The sequence below is a fragment of the Hyaloscypha bicolor genome, assembly GCF_002865645.1.
Source record: "Hyaloscypha bicolor E unplaced genomic scaffold K444scaffold_124, whole genome shotgun sequence".
NCBI lineage: Eukaryota > Fungi > Ascomycota > Leotiomycetes > Helotiales > Hyaloscyphaceae > Hyaloscypha > Hyaloscypha bicolor.
Genome location: NW_020194626.1, coordinates 799,479 through 817,460, shown reverse-complemented (window position 1 = coordinate 817,460; position 17,982 = coordinate 799,479). Strand labels below are relative to the sequence as shown.

Below are 17,982 nucleotides of genomic sequence, written 5' to 3'. Positions count from 1 at the left end.
GAAAGCGACTGGGCCATACTAGCGACTGGGCCACCCGCAAATTTGGTGTTCCTCGCTAAATTTGTAGCACAGACCAGTATAGACGAGTTGGCTAGAAGTATCTCCCATACAAATTTACTATGTGAAATACTTGGCCCAGTCGCTAGTATGGCCCAGTCGCTTTCACGAACCACCAGTGGTAACTTGTGGAAGGTACGAACGGGTAGGTGCAGTTAGCTCCTCCACCTTGCTCTCACCATCACGTGAACGCCACAATCACGTGGTGATGGCTTGCTCTCTTGCGTTGCGAAAGGACAAAAACTTGCAGATTGTTCAAGGATTTAAGAGATTCTAGCCTCTTCGGGAAAAGATGTGCGTTCTTATCCTTTTTCAATTTCTCTTTTAATTTCTTCCAGTCAAGGTTGTACTCGCAACGTCTGGAACATCCTCGGGTTCGCATGCTATTTTTGGACATGTTCCAGAAGCCAAACCGCTTGGATATCCTTCTGTCAAGAAATTGCAGCGAGTGACATTCACGTTTTTCTTCCCGAAGCTCGTATTGGGTTACTCTATCTGGACTTCAGGGGTAATCTGAATTATGAAGCTCAAGGGAGGAACATAACTCGAGATTGGACACTGCTAGCGTTTATGGGATATTTCATTGTTTATAAGCGCCATGCAAATGCAATTTAATGAGAGTGCTGCCGTTATAATGCCACCAGAGACCTGCTCCTCCCAACACGAAGCACTCTGGGCCCTTGCCGCTGGGCCCAAGATCTATATACCATATGTGCAATGCCCATTCCCATATCTACTACCACGTCAAAATGTTTACATGAATACCGCGAACACGATACCGAGTCCGGCAACCGTGACTAATCCGCCGTTTTGTGAGAGCAATGCGGGGGCCCCGGCAGTGGTGGATTTTGCGGTTCCGCCAGTGGTCGTCGATGAGGAGGAGTTTGTGTTGCCGGTTGCAGTGGCCTTGGCGGTAGAGGATGCCTTTCCGCTCGCTGTCGAGTTTGACTTGGTCTTGTCGGTGGCTTTTGCTGCCCCAGATTCCGTGCTCTTTGTCTTTTCGGCCTTTGTAGAAGACTGTTCTTTTGTCAGCGATGGCTCGGATTGTGTTCTCGGCGATAAGATTACCTCTGATTGAGCGTAGACAGTGGCGGCTGTGAGAGCAACGAGGAAAAAGCTTGAGAATTGCATTTTGACCTTTTTGTGTGGTTTATTTGGTGAATCAAATAGTTTATTTGGTTGTAGGAGATATAGTTGATGATTGGGATGTTGCTTGATAGATAGAGGTATGATGATGATGATGATGATGATGATGATGATTGAAATTGCTGCTGGATAAAAGATTTCTCAAGCCAATACTTATAATCGAGAACCAGGCCCTAGGCAAGTTTCAGACTCCACAAAACGCTGTCTTTCTCATCGGCGTCCATTGACTGGGTACGTCCTTCTTGGGACGGCAGTCCACCTCGGGTCTCCCTAGGGGATCTCAAACGAAGACGCTGAAGTGCTTTTCGCCAGACTTCTGGCAAGTTGAGACTGGATTCGTGAGCATGGAAGGCTATTCTTGGCAGACCACGTAACTGATCTGCGGCATACCTGTTGGGAGGCGACTTCAGAAGGCATCATATCATGCCATGACAGCTAGCACCCTTGCGAAGAAACATTCAGACGACGACATCGGCCAATTATGGAAACATCGACATCTACCAATCACACTCCGTACAATACTTCTCACTTGAGATCGAAGGTGCAGCCGTTGAAACGGCGACAGAATGCACAGAGCTTCGCCGCTACTTGTGTGCGAGACAGAGTCTGGGGAGTTGCTGGTTGCTCGGGACGGAGTGTCAACCCCAGAATTGGTGGTGGATGAGTAGGGCTAGCGACTGGAGTGGTCGATGCGAACTGACGGAGGCAGAGGATGCATGGAGAAGTTGAAACAAGCTCGGCAAGAGAGCCTTGCATGCCGGGGCAGCGAGGCTTGAATTGTGCCACTCCATGAGAGACCCTGATTGGGGGGTTCTTAAAGCTCCACCTAAAAGGGATAGTGGCCTGGACCCAAACGTCGTCGTTGAAACCCGCCCCGTATCACCGCAGCGCGGTTGGGGCGTCAAGATCTCAAGCCTTTAGTACTTTTGTTTGACGGAATGATCGCCAAAGTCTGTCCAATGTCAAGACATTGGCATCGTTCACTAAGACTCTCGAGTCATTTGTAGTTCTGGGAAATAGTCATTTCCAGCCAGTTTTGACGAAGTGCTTCCTTCCTTGACAGATTGCTCACCCACTAGAAAACACTAGATGTTTCGCATTAGTATAATAGAAACATCGACCCATCACAAACAGATACTTAGCGGCCATGAGGCTCACAAATGGTTGAATGCCGGCATAGTTGCAACTTGTTTAAGCATTCGTGATCTGCACAGCTGCACGCTACATGCGCCATGCTGTTCTATAATTGGGACCAGCTAGCGTGTTCTGAATGTGCAAGACCAGTGCAATACTCCATGGCAAATTTGAAGCACCGTTTCAGCCCAACTTATCTCAACTCGGCCCCACATTGAGAACATTTTTCAAAATACGTCGGACGTCGAAGCCACAACTCTGCTTGTCCTCTGGGCGCGGGAATTCTTGCTCTAGAAACTGCCTTCCGATCTGTTCTGCATCCTCTAGTTCCTTGGTCTCTTCTTCCGAGACTTTGGCACAAGCTGCGATCAGGTCCTCACCTCGCGCTGCCAAGAGGATCAACTCGTCTGCTCTTTCCACAATCGCTGGGTCAATGCCGTTCATCAAGGCGCAGCAAGTACCAAAGCTTGACGTACTACGTCCTGGCATGAAGTTATATAGATACGTAATCTGATCTTCGACAGCCTCGGCGTGCGTGTCCACGCGAACCTCCATATGTCCAAATGTCAGCTCCGGTCTATCTTGCAGGAATCCATTTTCAAAGATCTCGTGGAAGTGGGTTGCAGCAAGAACTTTCGGCCGATGCACGCCCAGATCAAGGAGGTATTGGAAGACACCGCAACAAAGACCAGCCCCATCGGAGACTGTGGTGCCTTTGCCAAATTCATCGATGACGACGAGGGTGCGTTCTGTGGCTAGGGTCATTATCAAGGCCACCTGCTGGAGATCAATCATGAAGGCACTCTGATTCCTGGAAACACTCTCCCGGCTTGCAATCCTGGTCAAAATCTTGTCCGTCAATCCAATCGTGGCCTTTTCAGCAGGCACAAAACTGCCAATGTGTGCCATATACACGATGAGGGCGTTTTGTTTGAGATACACGCTCTTTCCAGAATAGTTCGGGCCTGTCATCATAAGAACGTTTGGACTTTCAATGCTTTCCTGGACAGCCGACGCTTGAGATCCCAAGCCAGGGCTGGCATTTTCATCGTCTCCAGTCCCACCAGCAACGAAGCAGTCGTTTAAAATGTACACCGGAACGGTGAGCTCTTGCAACGGGTGACGACCGGCTTCAATTCGTATGACATTGGATGTGGTCATTTGCGGTCGGCTGAATTGATATTTTCGGGCGCCCAAAGCCAATGCGACCAGGCAGTCGAGTTCTCCACAAAGATCCGAGGCAGCGATCAGGATCCGTTCGTGCTCCAGAACTCTAACCGCCAAGGCATGTACGATTTCAATTTCTCGGTCTGCGGAAGCAACTAGTTAGTTAATCGTCTGACGGTATCATGGTAAGTCTCACCGGCGATCATTCCATACATGTCACCAAAATAGCTGTCCATCTCTTTCATCTGGTGATTCTTGTAGTAGCCCATGTCATTGCTCACGAACATCTTCTCCCACACATCATTTTCGATTCCTTCTCCTTCATACTTTCCATTGCCCGTGTCTGGATCGAGTGGGACCACCGTGAGAAATCCCAGTTGCGGGAAGAATATGCAGTTTTGGACATATTGACGAGCCCACTCTGGCAATTCATTGGACAGCTGGGTGGCGACTTGGGTAAGGAGGCTGTCCATGCCATCGTATGTTCTTTTGAAATTGTCCAGCTCTGCGTCTACGCCCTGTAGAACCGCCGGACGGTGCTGATCCACAGATCTCTCGAAGTCCACGACGTCGGTAATCATCTGACATATCTCGCGGATCCGCAAAGGATGTATGTTGGTCAATAATTTGCTAGTAATGGTGAGTGCTGAGCTGCCATTCATTTCATGAATACCCTCGAGAATTTTCAGCACTTGAAATGTAAAGACCCGGATGTTGCCCCATACACCCCGTCCAACAATCTTTCCTTTACCCACACCGCTGATGCCCTTTTGCATGTGGATGACGACCGTGCGAATATCCTTAACTTTCCTCAAACATCTACTAATCTGCTCGAGGGCCGGCGAGTTTTCCGGTCTGAGCATAACGCTGATGGTGTTCAACCGCTCTTCAATAACTGCCAAATCTGTACTGGGTCGGAGGAACAATTGTCGAAGTTTCTGCTTGCCTTGTGGAGTGCATGCTAGGTGACAGAATAACCCATAGAGAGAAAGTCCCTCTTTGGCACCAGAAGTCGCTTTGTTAGGTCCTTGCATATGCGAGTTTGGATGGTTTTCAGACTGTATGATTTGGAGTGACGCTAATGTGTCTGCATTGACAAACATCATGTCTGACAATGTAAACATCTCAATTGTGCGAATCCGGAAGGCGACGAGAGAAGCTCCATCATTTGGGAGGTATTCGATGTTCTTCTGACGTCCTATATATTGTAATACCGCTCCAGCACATCCGACCTGTACATCCTGTTAGTGCTTATAGATATGGAGAGGCAAGAAAATGATCGAACGGTGAGTCTGCTGTCAAGATCAATCCAGCCAGCTAGTCTCATCAGCCTCCCCTGGCGGCCGAGCCCAGCTAGTTCAACCTGGCCATTTGCGGCTTTCCCAATCAACTCGTCTCCGGGGGTTGTGAATATGATGTTGGGTACTTCATCAGCACTAAGTTCGAGGTTGACCAACTTGTTTTTGGCATTCTCATAGTGGAATTCAGAGGAAGGTCGAGAGTCAAGAACGTAAGAACCGAAGATGTCATCTAGGACACGGTTGTCAGACCAGTACAATAACCAAGTGGTATCTACTTACTTGCTTCATCTCCTCGGTCGATGCCGCGGGCTTCCCTGTTGAGATGCTCCTCCAACTTTTCATCCGATCGATTGCTGATTAAAATGACAGTAGGTTGTACATGTATCTTCAAGGTATCGATGATATCGAGGCCACCCATCTTGATGTCTTCCATTAGGCATAATTTCTCTTCCCTTGCAACATAATATGCACAGCCAATTGTACCACGATCCCGCAGATCAACGGCCATGATGATCTCATTCATGGCGTCAGCGTCTTCTCGCATCTGGGTTTCTGCATCGGATTCGACGATTTCAGCTCCGATGACATGTCCATCTCGTCGTGATGAGTTGACTGACGACTGAGAAGATTGCGGTCGAAGGGAAATTCTTGTTCGCTGTGAGGCTGCTGGTAGAGCCGGTGATGATGCTTGCAGACTTCGGGGAACAGAGCTCAATCGAGAGAACGTCTGAGGACGAGAGGATGATGGCGCTCGTGATGAGGTCTCAGAGCCCAGTCGGCGACGCTTGTAGGCCATTTCAAGCTACTTGGGGCTGAAGATGGCTTGGTTGAATTAACGAGGTTGAGAAAGAAATTGGTGAAAGCGGCATTTATACACTCGCCAAAAGGAGCAGTCTGCTCGAAGGCCAACAATCTCTTGACTTATGAGCAATAGCGCGAAAATCAACGAGAAGAAATTAAAATATGCAAGAATTATCTGACTTTTATTACAACGCAAGCTTCCCAACCATCTGTCGAGAATGACTTTTTCGACAAACAGGATCGTGGGTTGATGGACTCAGAAGACTTCCTAGCATACCTCGTTCCAGCTTCCATCTGACTCGATGTTCCAAACCCAATATAGGCATCCTCTGCAGAATCTAGCTTTTGGATGCTCCAGCAGTCCCTCCTCCTTCCCTGACCCACTCTGCAAACTCTTTCCTTTGCTTCCGGATATCTATGAAGCCTGGCCGACTCTCCAACATCCTGAATGGATTTCCCACATAGTCCTTATCTACATTTCCATCACTGTTTGTGAAGCCTTTCTCTCCTTCACGCTCGATCTTGCCAGCCCAGACGCGCCATTGTATTGGTCTTAATTCTGGAGTTCCAAGCACCAGCCCCAAGCAAATGACGAACACGGCTACAACAGTTTCGATTGATATATCGATCGGTAGAGAGGCGACCGTCGATGCAACCGCTGTATGCGATGCCATGGATGATAAGGATGCGGTGCTTGTTGAGTGGAGAGCAGAGTGTTCGTGGGCAGAGTAGCAACTATTCCCCGAGCGAGCTTCGTCAGCATTTGGGCAGGAGAGTGCTACATTAATGACAACTTACGCATGCGTGAGTAACAGCAGACCTAGGCCGGTGACAGATTTAGATATCCAGGTCATCCTTACTGAGTTGGAGTGTCGATGTGAGAACGTGTCAACTGCAGTGAAGTATTGGGTGTTAATCATGGCTGGCCCTCCCGGCCGCAGTGTTTTAGCGACTCGTAGCGCGTTCTGATGGGACATTCTTGCCGGGGCAAGGGTAGGGGCATTTCAGTTGTATATTTTCACAGTTTTACAAGCTCATTAAATTGGATTTGCAAGAAATTTTTCGTATTTCTCTTCTCTTCCTTTTCTAGCCATGATGATCATTATGCGTTTAGCATACTCGTGTCATCATCCTGTAGAAAGCTAGCGTAAAAGGCGTGGAATCATGAATGCTGGCAATTGCTTCGAATCCGAAAGGTCTAATAAACCAATAACTCTCTACAACTTTTGCATGGCAACCTGAAAAGAGTCAGTTTTGTTCCAGCGATCGAGCAGACCAATAAGCTTACAATATCAGTAGACTGGACGAAGTCCTCAAACTCCTGGATCTCCTCTTGCAAGTCATCAAGACCGATCTTATCATCTTCGATAACCAAGTTGATTTGCAGCTTCTTGATGCCGAAACCAACAGGAACGAGCTTGGATGCACCCCAGACAAGACCATCCTTCTCAATGCCACGGACTGCAGCCTCGAGAGCCTTCATATCTGTCTCATCATCTAAATTATTGTTAGTAAATCAACAAACAAATATATTTGAGGTAAAGCGTACCCCACGGCTTGACATCCATAGTGACAACGGATTTGGCAGCAGGCTTGACTTTTCCTTCCTTCTTCTTCTTGTACTCAGCCAAGCGCTCATTTCTGATTCTCTCAGCCTCAAGATCTTCTTCTTCATCGTCACTGCCGAACAGATCGACTTCGTCATCATCCTCCTCCGCAGCCGGTGCCTTGGCTGGGTTCAATGTGGCAGTAGTGACCTCAGGGCCGTAGGTTGTATAGGCTTTGGAAGCATCACCTGGCAGAGTGGCGAACTCGTCGGTGTAGGAAGCAATGTGCTTGTACCATCGTGCAGCGTGGGGATATTTTGGAGAGGCTGGTGCCGACTTGAGAGCCTTGAAGGTAGCAACATCAGCTTGGGAGGGGGCGTATCTGTCCATTGGGTTAGCCTTCTGCAGGGCATCTCGGGTTACTTAAGTAGGAATGATAAAGAAGTAAAATTCAGAAATGCACTTGAATGCTTTGGAGGTCGTCATTTGAGGGTCTTGAGGCCTCTCTGAAACACGGACCAAATGTTATTCATCATGAAAGGGATTTGAAGGTGATAGCTGGCAGCACATTGCGACGGCTTCTGATCTTGCCATGCTGTTTCTGCGAGCAGCTGCCGCCTTCTTTGGGGCACATATTTGCGATGGAAAGGATATGTACGTACCCAACGATGTATGAGCGAGTGGTCAACCAGCTGTTCAGCACTGAGTCAAGTCAATTCGCGATCTCGAAGTTGCGGTCGAGTTTGGATTCTCGACTGGAGTAGGGAGTTTACCGGTAAGGCCAGCATCCGTCAGAAGGTCGGTGAATCCCATTGTGATCGATTTGGTATGGTAGGTCTTGTAAAGAAGTTCGATGTAGTTGTGTGGTGGGGTTCGAAATTTTGAGGTCGGCCAGAACTTAAAATAAAAATGTCGATGGTTGTTGTGGCAGAGTGCGGCTACGCTTGTGATAGGCTAAAACTAAAGCGGCGTGACCCAGAGGCTTTGCACATGGCGTGACTCAGAGCGGCAAGTATTAACGTTCTCGGTCGAAATTGGACATTTATCTGGGTTTGGAGGGGCAATGACTCAATGATTTAACCCTTTCTAACTACTAAGATATTTGAATGTGTAGCCTCTGACTGTTCTAGAAACATTAGAAGAAATTTTGTGTGGAATGACCAACTTGACTTGATTAATTGAGAATGGGTGCCGCTTTTTCCGTCCATGAGCGAGCTTCGAGAATCAACTCAATAATCAGATCATAGCCACATACAAACCCGCACCGCCCTTGGAAATGCGTTCCCTCTCTCCTTTCTTCTGGACATATTCTTCAAGATTGTCATAACAAGCTTCAAAAACATGATTTCAATCCGACAACTTCGGGCTCCTGCATGGCGCATCACCACTTCTGCTAACAGAGCTCTCAGAGTCGATGGACATCATCTTCGAATTGCAGCTGCGCAGGGGAATCTCGGATTTGGACAACGAATTACTCTACCAACTCTCTCAATTCGAACATATGCCAATGGACGTCCTCACCCCCCGGGAGGAACTCACCGTATGGACATGAGCGGAGGAGAGGAGAAATCGGCCCTGGAACAATATGGCGTGGACCTGACTGCTCGTGCCAAAGCTGGAAAACTCGACCCAGTTATTGGCAGGGATTCGGAAATTCATCGAACTATACAAGTGTTGTCTCGACGGACGAAGAACAATCCTGTGCTTATTGGCAGTGCTGGAACAGGCAAGACTTCTATCCTCGAAGGTTTGGCTCAGCGAATAGTTCGAGGCGATGTTCCCGAGAGCATCAAAGATAAGAGGGTTATATCACTTGACCTTGGACAATTGATTGCGGGGGCCAAATTCAGAGGAGATTTCGAGGAGCGCCTGAAAGCTGTATTGAAGGAAGTCCAGGAAGCACATGGCGGCATCATACTATTTGTCGACGAATTACATAGGTCAGTCATACCGTACCTGATTCGAATTCCAGTGCTAATTGGAAGGGTAGTCTTCTTGGATTGGGAAAAGCCGAGGGTAGCATCGATGCTAGCAATTTGCTAAAGCCAGCACTCTCCCGTGGCGAGCTTCAATGTTGTGGCGCAACAACTTTGACCGAGTACAGACTGATTGAAAAGGGCAAGTTTTAATTTGCTTAGCTAAGTCTGGGCTTGAAATCATTATTCTCTTCTTCAAGGACGTCGGGTACTCTCCCAGCTGGGAAAAGACCTGCGCTTCAGGCCATTGTTCTCAAATGCCCGTTATTGCCCCGGGTATGGCTCAGACAATAACGTTTCGTATTTCACCGACTGTGCTTTTTGTTTTCTGTAAACTTGCTGGATGCCCCTTTGACATGTTGTCGGACACTGCTTGTTCTTTTCACTTTACTTCTTGAAATTATCGGATGATGATCTCCCAAAATATTTCTCAGAACATAACATTCATTATATCATATTGTCTTTCTGACCAAGTCGACTGACTGGTTCTCATAGATGTCGCTCTTGCAAGAAGATTTCAACCTATCCAAGTCAATGAACCAAATATTGCCGATACAATTAGTATACTCCGCGGCATCAAGGAGAAATAGTAGGCATTCTCTGAGTTATTCCGTCTCCTTCCAGATTGTTTCGGGAGCTGTGAGACATGTTCCTCCTCCCAAACCATGTCAGCTGTTCTTGGATCAAACTTGATCCTCTCAAATCCATTGCAAAGAAGTAATGCTAACTCACAAATCTTCCGTCAGTGAGGTGCATCATGGAGTCAGGATAACGGACGGAGCGCTTGTCGCCGCCGCTACGTACAGTAATCGATATATTACTGACCGGTTCCTCCCGGATAAGGCTATCGATTTGATGGACGAAGCCGCTAGTGCGTTGAGGTTACAGCAAGAGAGCAAGCCTGAGGATATTCTTCGTCTTGATCAGAGGATCATGACGCTTCGAATCGAGCTGGAAAGCTTGCGGAAGGAAACCGATATTGCCAGTCAAGAACGGCGGGAGAAACTTCAGTCAACCCTTCAGGAGTGTCAAGACGAAGCTGCAAAATTGACTGAGAAATGGGAGAAAGAGAGAGCCGAGATTGATGCAATCAAGAAAACAAAGGAAGACTTAGAAAAGGCTAGGGTGGAGCTCGATCAGGCAAAAGTAAGATCTGTTAAATGCACAATTCTCCACCACGCCTTGATCTTCTGGCCTCTCGCGCTAACAAGTCATAGCGCGAAAACAACTTTGGCCGTGCAAGTGAATTGAGATTCTCTATTATTCCTTCTTTGGAAGAGAAACTACCAAAAGACGGCGAAGCTACCGCCAAAACTTCTGAAGGCAGTCTCATCCACGAATCGGTCACCGCAGATGATATTGCCGCCGTGGTCTCAAGGGTCACGGGGATCCCGGTCAACAAGCTTACCTCCGGCCATGCTGAGCGATTGATCAACATGGAGGACGCCCTTCGACAATCGGTCCGTGGGCAAGAAGAAGCCCTGAAGGCTGTATCAAATGCGATCAGAATGCAGCGTGCTGGCCTGAATGGAGAGAACAGACCTCTGGCTTCCTTCTTCTTTTTAGGACCTACGGGAGTTGGAAAGACTGAACTTTGCAAGAAGGTTGCAAATTACCTGTTCTCGACTGAGTCCGCTGTTGTGCGGTTCGACATGTCCGAGTTTCAAGAAAAGCATACGATCTCACGACTCATTGGAAGTCCCGCGGGATATGTTGGTTATGATGATGCTGGTCAGTTGACTGAAGCTGTTCGAAGAAAGCCATATGCTGTTCTTTTATTCGATGAGTTCGAGAAGGCTCACCGTGACATCTCCGCTCTCCTTCTCCAGGTATGCAAACACTCATACACCTCTGAGACGATATCTCACTTACTCTGAATTGATTTGATCGAGCAATTGTTGACTTCGTTTCTTAGGTACTGGATGAAGGCTTCCTGACGGATTCTCAGGGACACAAGGTTGACTTCAGGAACGTCTTGATAGTGTTCACATCCAATTTGGGCGCAGACATCCTCTGTGGCAATGATCCCATGCATCCATACCGCGAAGAGCCAAATGGGGACGTTTCTCCTCAAGTTCGTGACGCCGTCATGAATATCGTGCAACACAACTACGCCCCTGAATTCATGAACAGGATCGACGAATTCATCATCTTCAAGAGATTATCAACAGAAGCTTTACGGGACATCGTTGACATTCGTCTAAAGGAGCTTCAGACCCGTCTTGAAGATAGAAGGATTACCCTGGAAGTCGACGACCACGTCCGATCATGGCTGGCCGAGAGAGGTTACGACCCGAAATTTGGTGCGAGGCCACTAAACAGACTGATATCCAGGCAGATTGGCAATGGCTTGGCGGATAAGATTATTCGTGGTGAAGTGAAAACTGGCGATATGGCAGTGGTAAAGATTAATCCAAAGGGCGATGGATTGCTGGTTGGCACGGTGGAGTCACTGAGTGCTTGAGTAAAAGCATTTGTAGCATTTAAGGCGGCATTGGGTCGTATCTCTGCTCTTGGGCTGGAATACCTTGTAAACATTTGTACGTATAGTTACGGCTCTCCGCTTAGACTTTCAATTAGACTCTTCATGGATACATTGAATCCTCATCTGCTGGAACATTGAAATGTACACAGTGCGGTTCAGATATTGGAGCAAATGTGGATGCCTCATGCAAGACCAAAACAAGAATTCAGCCACTTCAATGGAACCATATCGGCGTCTTTGCCGCGTGCCACAAATACTCGGAAGTCAGATGCAGCCCTCGGTGTCCATGGTGTCATGATGTAAGGAGGAATTCTTTTATTTTAAAATTCTTGTCCCGTGACTGATTCGGCGAACGTCCCCCTGACCTGATGTCGGCTAACATGCCACTGCACGGTTTATCTAGGGACAAGCCGCCAAAATCGACTAAAATGGGCGTGCAATCTTTTGCTGTCCATCTTTTTAGCTCGAAGTACAAGACGTGCTTAATGTTCCCACCCTGCCCCCAGACGAAGTGGGGCAACAGCCCCATGAAGAAAGACAACTTTGATGTATCGAGACAGCAAGCCAGAGTCCCTGTATGTGTCAGACGTTTTCAGTACTCCACCTCCACGTCCGAAGATCAACTCAGGCCATTTGACAAGGTCATTAGAGTCTCCAATCGCAAGTCCCCAAAGTACAACAGAGTGACTGTTCGATTTTCTGAAAGAGAAGGACCAAAACCAAAACGTTTACGATATACAGATGATCGGCGAAGACTACACCGCCATCCATTTCTCATAGGCAGCATCGCCAAAGGCATCCGGAAAGTCATGTTTCTCCGGCCATTCATCCGCTTTGGATATTTGTGCGTTCTTCGAGAACGGGGGCGTTGTATGCTCTCAAACTTCTTATTTCGATATACAAATGACATACGAATTCTCACTTCACGTGAACGTCACTTAGTAAAAGGGGGTGAAAAACTCTCTCGCTGGGACGCTTTTGAACAAATAGGTTTGAATTGCAATGAGTTCGTCTAGGAGCAATTGCTTTCAAGTGATGCTGCTTAGGACCGTTCTCTTATAAGTCTGCAACGGTCCATCCTTTTCAAGTAAATTTTGAGAGCTGTTTCGATTCCTTCTCCCAGCATCGATCCGTGCAATACAGAAATAACGACTAATCTGAGGCTCATGCTTTCCCAGAACTCCCACACTCATCCATCAACCTCTCCACCTCCTTCTGAAAGATATCAATGCTATCTTCCATCAACTTCGTAATCGGCAAGAAACCCGTCTGATGCCTCTCATTCATCATCTTCTTCCACGGATCAATTAACTGCTTGTTAACATTTATCTTGCTCACCCCATGGCCAACGCACTGCTGAAAAAGCGCTTGGTCAAAAGCATTCGTCCCATGCAATACAATCTTGACTTTCCCCTCGACCGCCTTCCTCACCTTCTCCAACCGATCAAACTCCAACCACCCCCTGGGTCCCTTCGCTCCATACTCACCATGAATATTGCCAAACGCTGGCGCCAAGAAGTCGATCCCTGTAGCAACAAACTCGAGGGCTTGTTCGGGGGTAGTCAACACCCCTTCCAAATCAGCCGTATCCTTCAACCCATCCTCCCCGCCTTCAATCCTGCCCGGTTCAGCCTCAGTAGCAATCCCCCTCTCATGACAGTAGTCAGTCAACTCTTTCGTTAGCCTCAAGTTCTCGTCTTTCTCGTAGTGGCTCATGTCGACCATGATGCTGTCAAACGGCAAGGAAGCAGCGTATTTCACGAGATCGTATTCCAGACAATGGTCGAGATGGAGTGACAGTGGGACGTTGGCGGAAGCGCAGACGTCGGCAGCGAGGTTGACGAGGTGCGACTTGAACTGTGTGAGGGCCCAGGGGAAGAGGAGGATCATGGCGGGGGAGTTCTTTGCTTCGGCTGCGCGGGCAGTGGCGATGATCTCTTCGAGGTTGTACTATGAAGTTTTAGCAACCGTCTAGCGGCTTCTATATCATTGCCCCACGTGATATGAATACGAGAAGGGGGAGTTTGTTGGAAACGAAAATACTTCTAAGGGGAGACTACTCCTTGGACCCTACATGTGAATTGGGATCTCCAGGTCACTGTCAAGTGAGAGGACTTTACTTAAAGGATCACGGAACACTATCTTTCAAATTTCTCAAGAACGAAACAATAAACATACACAGACAACAGAAACGATGCCATAGCCTCCTCGTTCGGCAGCATCGAGGATAGCAATGCTTTTGTTGTTCTTGAGTTTCTCCGCACCGGAAGACATGGCTCCTAATCGTTTTGGATGTGAAACTGGGCAATTGGAATTATTTTCAAATACAGTGATAGAATGTCCTCAACCGAAGAGAAATCTGTGAACCTGTTGCAAAGACGTGCAGCTCACTCTCCGCACTTCGGCATGACCCCGCCAGAGTCGGCATTTGACGGAGACGGTCTGGCAACGGAACCCCTCCTTTTCGGGTCGTGAGCTTCGGCGTTTGCAGTATTAGCCGTGCTGAGGCACAGTCTGAGTTCACCGCAGGGACTTCCCGCAGGAAAGATTGAGCCATCGTGCCAGGAAGAAGCTAATCTTGGCTCGCTGGTGGTTGTGGTTGTGGTTGTGGTTGCCTTGCTGAGTCAGTTTGGGGGCTGAGACGGTGAGGCATCAACGCCACAGATTTATCCCTGGCTTCAAGACTTCCGTGTACCGTGAAATAATCAAATTTCCCTCCGTCCTCCTTGGGGAATGAGGCAGGCATGCATGATCTTCAATGCTCTCTTCGACTCATCGCCATTTCCAGAATAGCTCAGGAAACACCTACTACTATACGAGTATATCGGGCAGGCCGAGAAGACGTACAACACAGTTCCTGTTGCAGGATTCGCCGCGTCGCTCCTCCAGGCTCAGCTGTTCGAACTTCAAGTGCCACAGCACGGCCACATGTGGCACAGGCGCTACTCGAGAACTTCCCCTTGAGGAACATAATTAGGCAGGCGGCAAGGGAAGCAAGTCATCCTCGCTTTGCGAAACGGGTGAGAGCCGGTATGATGTGAGCCTGGTCCATCATCCCCAACTTTCTGGGTAATCGTGGGACTCAGAGCTGAGAAAGTGGCCTGGACTTCATGCCGCCAATACAAACAGGAAGTCCGGATAGCTTCTTTGAGCAACGCCCAACGCCCAATGCCCAACACCGACTGGGTATCCTGACCCAAGACCCGCACTCTCGAACATTGGCCCACGGCACTTGCACATCGACACTCAATACAGTACAGTAGTAGAAATGATTGTTGGTTCTGGCATCAGCTGGGACAGCCGGAGAGTCTCGGGTTGCTGGTGCCGCACTGCAGTCTGCAGCAGTTCGAGGGACGAGGGTGGGACCAGCCTTGCAGCGGCCCCCACCGAGTCTCCTTGGCTGAGGACCTCCTCTGGCCTATCGCTGTTCTTGAAAGGATGCTGACGAAATCCTGGCCCTCTTTCCTGGACCTGCATTTCTCCACGTCCCACGATCTGCAAAGGCCGGTCAGACCGACGGGGTGGGGTGAGGCGAGGTGTGCCAGCCTGAGTCGAGCGACGAGCGATTTGTGCCTCTCTGCCAGACCGTCCCACGATTCCATCGCCCTCCCTTAGCTTTTCCTTACTTTCCCTTACGGCCTTACGGAGTATTCTTCTACAGTAGTCAGCTTCTTTGGCCTGAGATTCACGATGCCACCCCATCAGCGCACCATCGAAGACTGACGGACTGTCCCTCCTTCCCTCTTCTGCAGTACGAAACTCGCTCCCTGCACGGGACAGCCATCCCTCCCAACCCACTCCGCTGGATCGATCCCCCCTCCCCTCTTCCACCCCCCCCCACCACAGCCATGGCGATCTTCAAGAATCCTGTCGGGCTCCCCATGCCATGTTGCTGTTCATGCGTTCGTGGCCGCGAGGCTGAAAGCCACTGCTGCGCCTCCGATCAATTGCGTTTCATGATTTCATCGAGAGCCGACTGTTGGGCTTTTGCTCAGCCAGGGGAACCGTTGCCCGTGCATGGCACACTGCAAGGGCCAGGAACCGAGGAGCCTCCGATATTGCCCAATGATCAAGCTATTATGGTGGAAATCTGACACCACAACCATACTTGTAGCAACCGTCGATAACGCTATGTCAGGATGGCAGACGATATCCTTTGCGTGGCCCAGCTGCCAGTAGTGGGCTGCTTCTTGACAACGGTGTGAATGGGAACTTGGGAAGCATCCGGTTCACCGCTTATTATTTCCGTGACTGAGGAACGAAAACCAACCGCCAAGAGCGATCCACAACGAACTCCCCACAAACAATGCATCACATTGCGCCGTTCCCGCTCCAAGCACCCCCCGTCTAAAATCTGACTCTATTTCAGATCGCGGTCCGCGGTCCACTCGGGGAACAATGCCACCTTTCTGCACGCTACGGAGCATCGTTCGGCACAGTGGCCGCTTTCAGCCCCCTTTGGCCGTGCCTGGCGATTTTTAAGTTTCAGTACCGGTCCTATTCGACAAGCTATCACCAGGCTGAAGCCTCAGATACCATGATCGAGCGGCTACTAACCTAGCATAGAGCAACCGTTGATTTCTGAGCACTCAGCCCAACAAACCAAAGCCAAAATAGCAATTCGTTGACTATTCACTGCTCAAGGGAACGATGTATCCATGGTAACGACACGACCAGTAAATTCGCAGCCCTCTAGAAAACGTGGAGAAAGTCTCTGGAAGCGATCGAGCTCAGGCTATGCCTAATCGTTCGGATTAGAGTCCGCACTCTCGTCTTTGCTGGAATTCCAGGGTAGTCTTAGTCCCTCAAGGCTGAGGCCCCAGCTAGGCTCACTGGGCTGAGGGCCCCCGCTGGCGATTCTCCATGCAGTAATTCGTCGCGCCCATACAGATGCAGGGAGGACAAGGCAGGGTAAATGATCTCACTCCTCCCCTGCTGGAAGGATTGAACCAATAAGTCCCCCGGATACTCTTCGACGGATACTTAAAATTCTTTATTCCCCTCCTCAAAATGACCGCTACCACTGCACGACCCTCGAGGCAATACTCGCTCAAGAGCAACATGGACCCAGCGGCAGACAAAGAAGAGCGCAAGCGCGAGGCAGGCCTACCCTATCGAAAGGCTTCAGCAACACCATGGCTAACTTGCTCTAGTACAATCGACTTGCTCAGCGAGAATTCCGTATGGTACCCAAAGATGCCCAACCGAGCCAGGATCACTAACAGGACGTCCAGGTCGCAGGAGAAAAGAGCATCTCCGAAACCTCGAGCAAGCACAGAAAGAACAAAGCTCCGAGCAGTCAGAGGAGATCGAGCGTCTACGGTACCAGAACGACGAACTCAGAAGAGAGAATGATGCGCTGCGAACACAGATCTACGGACAACCCTCATCGAGTCACGGTATGCTGTCGACGCAGATGGCAGTCCCCTCTCTCGGCAATGACGGGCGACAATACTCAATTTCTCCTTCAATCTCGGGCGCTTCAATGTCAGCGACAGGAAGCCCACCAGCGGCATTGGGTTCAGATATGATGCCAATGGCGGCTCTATCACTAACATCTTCGATGTTACCACCCTCGATGCAAGCATACGCCGACCACTCTGCTTTGTCATCCCCGCCATTCTCTATGGTACAGCATTCATCCGGACTCCGTCATAATTCAGTTCACAAAAGCTCACCTGAGTCATCAGGGTTCCGAAGTTCTCGATCTGCAATGGGACCCTCTTTTCAGTCTCTGAATGTATCCCAGGTCGAGGCAGCGCCGCAGGCACCAGGCCAAAGACGACTCAGCGGTCAGCCACAGTGGGTTGCACCCATCTACTATTTCCAGTCAGGATTTTACTGATAGTATCTTCAGAAATATGGTGGTGGTACCATATGATCGCAACAGAGCTCGAACAGAAATCATGGATATATTTCGACCATTGTATCAAGATCCATCAGCCGCGTCAAATCCCGACCGACATCTCGCCGTCCTACGATCAATGAGTGACAGCCTGCCTCCATCTCTCAGGCCCAGCAAAGCACAACTCGAGACACCCCACTACTACGGAATCGACATGATAGCATCTCCTTCTCTGCGAGACTGCCTGCTCACGCTGACGGCAGAGGTAGCAAGAAGCTTTGTTACAGACCTCGGAATTGCGGGAGAGCAAAGGGAAGATGTTGGACAGGTCATTATATGGGGTGATGATCCACTTAATGAGATGTCGTGGGAGCTTTCTCAACCTATATTGGAGAAATGGGATTGGCTGGTGGGACCTGGATGGAAACAAAGGGCGAATTTCTGGCGCAAGCAACGTGGAGCGCCAGAAATTCCGGAGTGGTGATTTTTCGACGGCTGGAACTTTTCAGATTTGACGAGACTC

At 49.2% G+C, this 17,982-nt stretch overlaps 7 protein-coding genes across 7 annotated transcripts; 1 reads left to right on the top strand and 6 right to left on the bottom strand.

Moving 5' to 3' along the window:
• Window positions 1–578: 578 nt before the first annotated feature.
• On the bottom strand, window positions 579–1,536 carry K444DRAFT_616916 (uncharacterized protein). Its single transcript, XM_024881017.1, has 2 exons — window positions 1,126–1,536; window positions 579–1,074 (listed from the first exon to the last, which is right to left on the bottom strand). Exons 1-2 carry the CDS (start codon window positions 1,186–1,188, stop codon window positions 811–813), a joined length of 327 nt encoding a protein of 108 aa, XP_024732747.1. The 5' UTR covers window positions 1,189–1,536; the 3' UTR covers window positions 579–810.
• Window positions 1,537–2,535: 999 nt separating this feature from the next.
• K444DRAFT_645510 (uncharacterized protein) lies at window positions 2,536–5,601 on the bottom strand (the record flags this gene model as incomplete). The annotated part of the gene is made up of 4 exons (XM_024885094.1): window positions 2,536–3,647; window positions 3,701–4,736; window positions 4,790–5,034; window positions 5,085–5,601. 4 exons carry the CDS (start codon window positions 5,599–5,601, stop codon window positions 2,536–2,538), a joined length of 2,910 nt encoding a protein of 969 aa, XP_024732746.1.
• A 343-nt stretch (window positions 5,602–5,944) lies between these two features.
• K444DRAFT_536891 (uncharacterized protein) lies at window positions 5,945–6,460 on the bottom strand (the record flags this gene model as incomplete). The annotated part of the gene is made up of 2 exons (XM_024875416.1): window positions 5,945–6,341; window positions 6,405–6,460. 2 exons carry the CDS (start codon window positions 6,458–6,460, stop codon window positions 5,945–5,947), a joined length of 453 nt encoding a protein of 150 aa, XP_024732745.1.
• A 147-nt stretch (window positions 6,461–6,607) lies between these two features.
• On the bottom strand, window positions 6,608–8,062 carry K444DRAFT_616913 (uncharacterized protein). Its single transcript, XM_024881016.1, has 5 exons — window positions 7,927–8,062; window positions 7,816–7,855; window positions 7,156–7,535; window positions 6,895–7,103; window positions 6,608–6,844 (listed from the first exon to the last, which is right to left on the bottom strand). The coding sequence occupies exons 1-5, from the start codon at window positions 7,964–7,966 to the stop codon at window positions 6,824–6,826; spliced, it is 690 nt and encodes a 229-aa protein (XP_024732744.1). The 5' UTR covers window positions 7,967–8,062; the 3' UTR covers window positions 6,608–6,823.
• A 225-nt stretch (window positions 8,063–8,287) lies between these two features.
• On the top strand, window positions 8,288–11,735 carry K444DRAFT_654873 (P-loop containing nucleoside triphosphate hydrolase protein). The gene is made up of 6 exons (XM_024885965.1): window positions 8,288–9,093; window positions 9,144–9,271; window positions 9,625–9,718; window positions 9,876–10,275; window positions 10,347–10,958; window positions 11,045–11,735. The coding sequence occupies exons 1-6, from the start codon at window positions 8,495–8,497 to the stop codon at window positions 11,591–11,593; spliced, it is 2,382 nt and encodes a 793-aa protein (XP_024732743.1). The 5' UTR covers window positions 8,288–8,494; the 3' UTR covers window positions 11,594–11,735.
• An 852-nt stretch (window positions 11,736–12,587) lies between these two features.
• Window positions 12,588–14,167, bottom strand: K444DRAFT_616911 (aldolase). The gene is made up of 2 exons (XM_024881015.1): window positions 13,793–14,167; window positions 12,588–13,564 (listed from the first exon to the last, which is right to left on the bottom strand). Exons 1-2 carry the CDS (start codon window positions 13,886–13,888, stop codon window positions 12,779–12,781), a joined length of 882 nt encoding a protein of 293 aa, XP_024732742.1. The 5' UTR covers window positions 13,889–14,167; the 3' UTR covers window positions 12,588–12,778.
• A 591-nt stretch (window positions 14,168–14,758) lies between these two features.
• K444DRAFT_81333 (uncharacterized protein) lies at window positions 14,759–15,530 on the bottom strand. Its single transcript, XM_024888736.1, has one exon. It carries the CDS (start codon window positions 15,314–15,316, stop codon window positions 14,861–14,863), a length of 456 nt encoding a protein of 151 aa, XP_024732741.1. The 5' UTR covers window positions 15,317–15,530; the 3' UTR covers window positions 14,759–14,860.
• Between the last annotated feature and the right edge of the window lie 2,452 nt (window positions 15,531–17,982).